The following is a 2909-nucleotide window of genomic DNA, read 5'->3' as shown; positions in this document are numbered from 1 at the left end:
ACTTGGCTGCGGAGAAAAACTACGGAGGTGTGGAGGCTCTGCAGGTTAGGAGCTCCGCCGAAAAATGGTGTCGGTGGCAGTCTCGATTCGGCGCGACTAGGGCGAACTGCCCTTGTTTGTTTTTAAGTTTTTGTAAAGATATATTTTCAACTTTGATTTTCTTTTGTTGTTGAATAAGGAAACTAACTTCTGTTTCATATATTTTCATAATTGGTATTATTATTGAAATTTTCATATTTTTTTTAAGTTATATGCGTTTCAAAAATACTTACAAAATTATAAGAAAAATCCAAAATAATGTTTTTGCCCGGGTGCCTAAAAATGTTTTGAGCCTGCCTTGCATTTACAAAGTCTTTCTAATTTTGTCTGCGATGGAGAAACAAATTCACCATGTTCAAGTGAAACACGAGTATATTATTAAATATATATTTTTTTTAAAAGAGAGAGTATATATTATATAAATAAAAAGAAATTTTCTAGGATAACATTTTTTAAGTTTTTATCACAAAAATAATTATCAATGAAAAAAATGACCAAAATAAGTTTTATTAAAAGGTAAAAGTACATTTTTACCATAGGCTTAACTAATCTAAACTTAGGATTTAGAGTTAAAGACTTTGAGGATAAGATTTCAAACTTGAAAAAAAATATTAAAAAAAAATTTAGGATTATTTTGGCGACAAAAATTTTAAAAATGATATCGGAGAAAATTGCCATATTATAAAACCAAAAAGAAATGAACCGTGACTTTACTTTTTTTTTTGTTTTTGGATCTTGACTTTACTTTTATTCATTTTTGTATCAAGATTGATGGAATATTTATTCAAAGACACAAAAAAATAAATAAATAAATAAGACAGCGAATATTGCTTAAATATTGAAAAGTCAAACAAACAAAAATAAAGTTTGTTGACAAAAGAAAAAAACAAAAATAAAGTTTTAACAGTATTGAGATCGGATCTAGTAATCGTTGACCTAGATTGGTTCCTTGTTGACATTCAGTTCGTGTCCTCGTCGTGGGTGGCTTGCTTCCACCGAACCCAACATTCCACACGGTTCCAATGTCTGCTCTCCGACCACAAACGCCGACGACAAATCCATATGACACAATCTAACAGCTCCGATCAGTCTCTCCGGCAGCTCATCCTCCGTTTGCGCCTCAATAACCAAGCCAACGTCGACAACAAAGCTCTTGGTGTACCCCAACAGAAGCCGTACAACCGCCGACATGATAGCCGAGCTACCTGTATCAACATCGACCTCAAAGTAGTTAGACCCTTTGTGGTAGTTACACTTCACGGTCTTACCGACAAGGAACGCCCCGAACTGCCCTGCCGCCGCTTTAACAACCCAAGGACCTTTCACGACTTGGCTCACTAACTTGAATCTTTGGTTACGGAAAGAATCGTCTCCGTCGATGAAACGTTGGAGGGGGGAGTCTAAGGGAAGAGGCTCTTCCGTGGCGAAGTATAACACCATGTGGTAGTGTTCCTTGCCTGAGACTTCGAAGTTCACCGCGAAGATGAAGCTGTTTTGGGACTGGGCTTCCCTGAGCGCGTGGGCCACACGGTTGTCGGGACGAGACATGATGTTGTCGAGTTTTGTAGTGGATTTGAGCCAGTCCACACCGGCGGGAGAGAGGAGGTAATCTCCGCCGGGAGATTTCTGTTTGTTCGTGAAGTAGTTAGAGGAGCGGAGAGAGAAGACGTTGCCTGGAGGCGAGGCCCAGCCGTTGGTTCCGATATGGAGATCTACTTGGCGGAATGATCCACCATTGATGGTCTCGGTTGTCCATTCCGGTACGGCGGATGTTGATCCGGTTACGGCCAGTTTGGTGTTATTAGTTCCCGCGGAGCTTTCGGTTTGGTTCATGATGTGTCTCTATGATTCTCTTATTCGTTGTCCTTCTCTTTGGTTGGCTGCTCCGAGTATGATGGGGTTTATAAAATAACATGGAAATGGACCAATAGTTTCTGGCTTTTAATGTAAATAAATTATTTATTTTTCTTGTCTGATGTTAATGTTACCATCATAAATATGAGAAGTAGACCACAACAATACTACTCCGTATGTATATAATATAATTTCTATACAGGCGAGTTTTTAATCCATCTTTCATTTTCAAATATTTCCTAAATTGATACTATAACATTGGTACGTAGTTGGTGGCGGCAAACTTTTGTCTATTTATACCAGTATATTAAATCAATAAAGGTGACAGAACATCCCAAAGATGCTGGGATATAAAGAAAATGGAAATGGGCTTTTTGGTAGTTTCGTAATCAGCTATAGAAGTAGTGGTGACAAGATCTATTTTAACCAACATCACTCAGACACGCACCTAAAGAAGCAATACTAGGTTAAACCAAAGCTTGTTCTGTTCCTTTGGTGGCCGACTGATTTTTAAGATAGTTTTGATTTTTTGTATACTCAGGGACGGTTTTACCCTTTCGACTCAATCAAAGTCTCTTTACATATGAAATGAAAGATATGGGAAATGCTGAAATTTAGGAGACTGCATACTGTACATAATAACTCAAGACTTTAATTACAGATCTACAAATTAGCTATGGAGATTGGAGAATAAAAAGAGAAAAGTCAGAAGTATTTAATGATGTCGTGAGTGTTAGAGCATTTGGAATATCCCCGCATTGGGATCTTTGGCAATTGTTTAATATATTTTTTTTTGTTTTTTTTGTTTGAAAAGTAAAGTATTCGAGTCCAAAAAGCTCGTCGAATGGTGATCCCGAAGACGGAGTCTTTAACAATAAAATATTATTATTTTTTTAAAAAAAAATTGAAATTAAAAATTTATTAATTGCATAATTAAAATAAAAGGTACAAGGATTCAATTTAAAGATACAAGGATTAAAAGATACAAGGTTTAAATATAAAAATACTAATTATTA

The 2909-nt window shown here is 36.3% G+C and overlaps 1 protein-coding gene across 1 annotated transcript; it reads right to left on the bottom strand.

Annotated features, from left to right (window-relative positions):
• Nucleotides 1-840: 840 nt before the first annotated feature.
• LOC106380067 (protein ENHANCED DISEASE RESISTANCE 2-like) lies at nt 841-2156 on the bottom strand. Its single transcript, XM_013819887.3, has one exon. The coding sequence runs from the start codon at nt 1870-1872 to the stop codon at nt 976-978; it is 897 nt and encodes a 298-aa protein (XP_013675341.1). The 5' UTR covers nt 1873-2156; the 3' UTR covers nt 841-975.
• Between the last annotated feature and the right edge of the window lie 753 nt (nt 2157-2909).

The sequence above is a fragment of the Brassica napus genome, chromosome C2, assembly GCF_020379485.1.
Source record: "Brassica napus cultivar Da-Ae chromosome C2, Da-Ae, whole genome shotgun sequence".
NCBI lineage: Eukaryota > Viridiplantae > Streptophyta > Magnoliopsida > Brassicales > Brassicaceae > Brassica > Brassica napus.
Note: the sequence above shows the minus strand (reverse complement) of the source record. Positions and strands in the feature narration are given on the sequence as shown.

What these genes read in the sequence shown, in the direction of transcription:
- LOC106380067 (XM_013819887.3), bottom strand. Translation starts at nt 1,872, where the DNA reads ATGAACCAAACCGAAAGCTCCGCGGGAACTAATAACACCAAACTGGCC.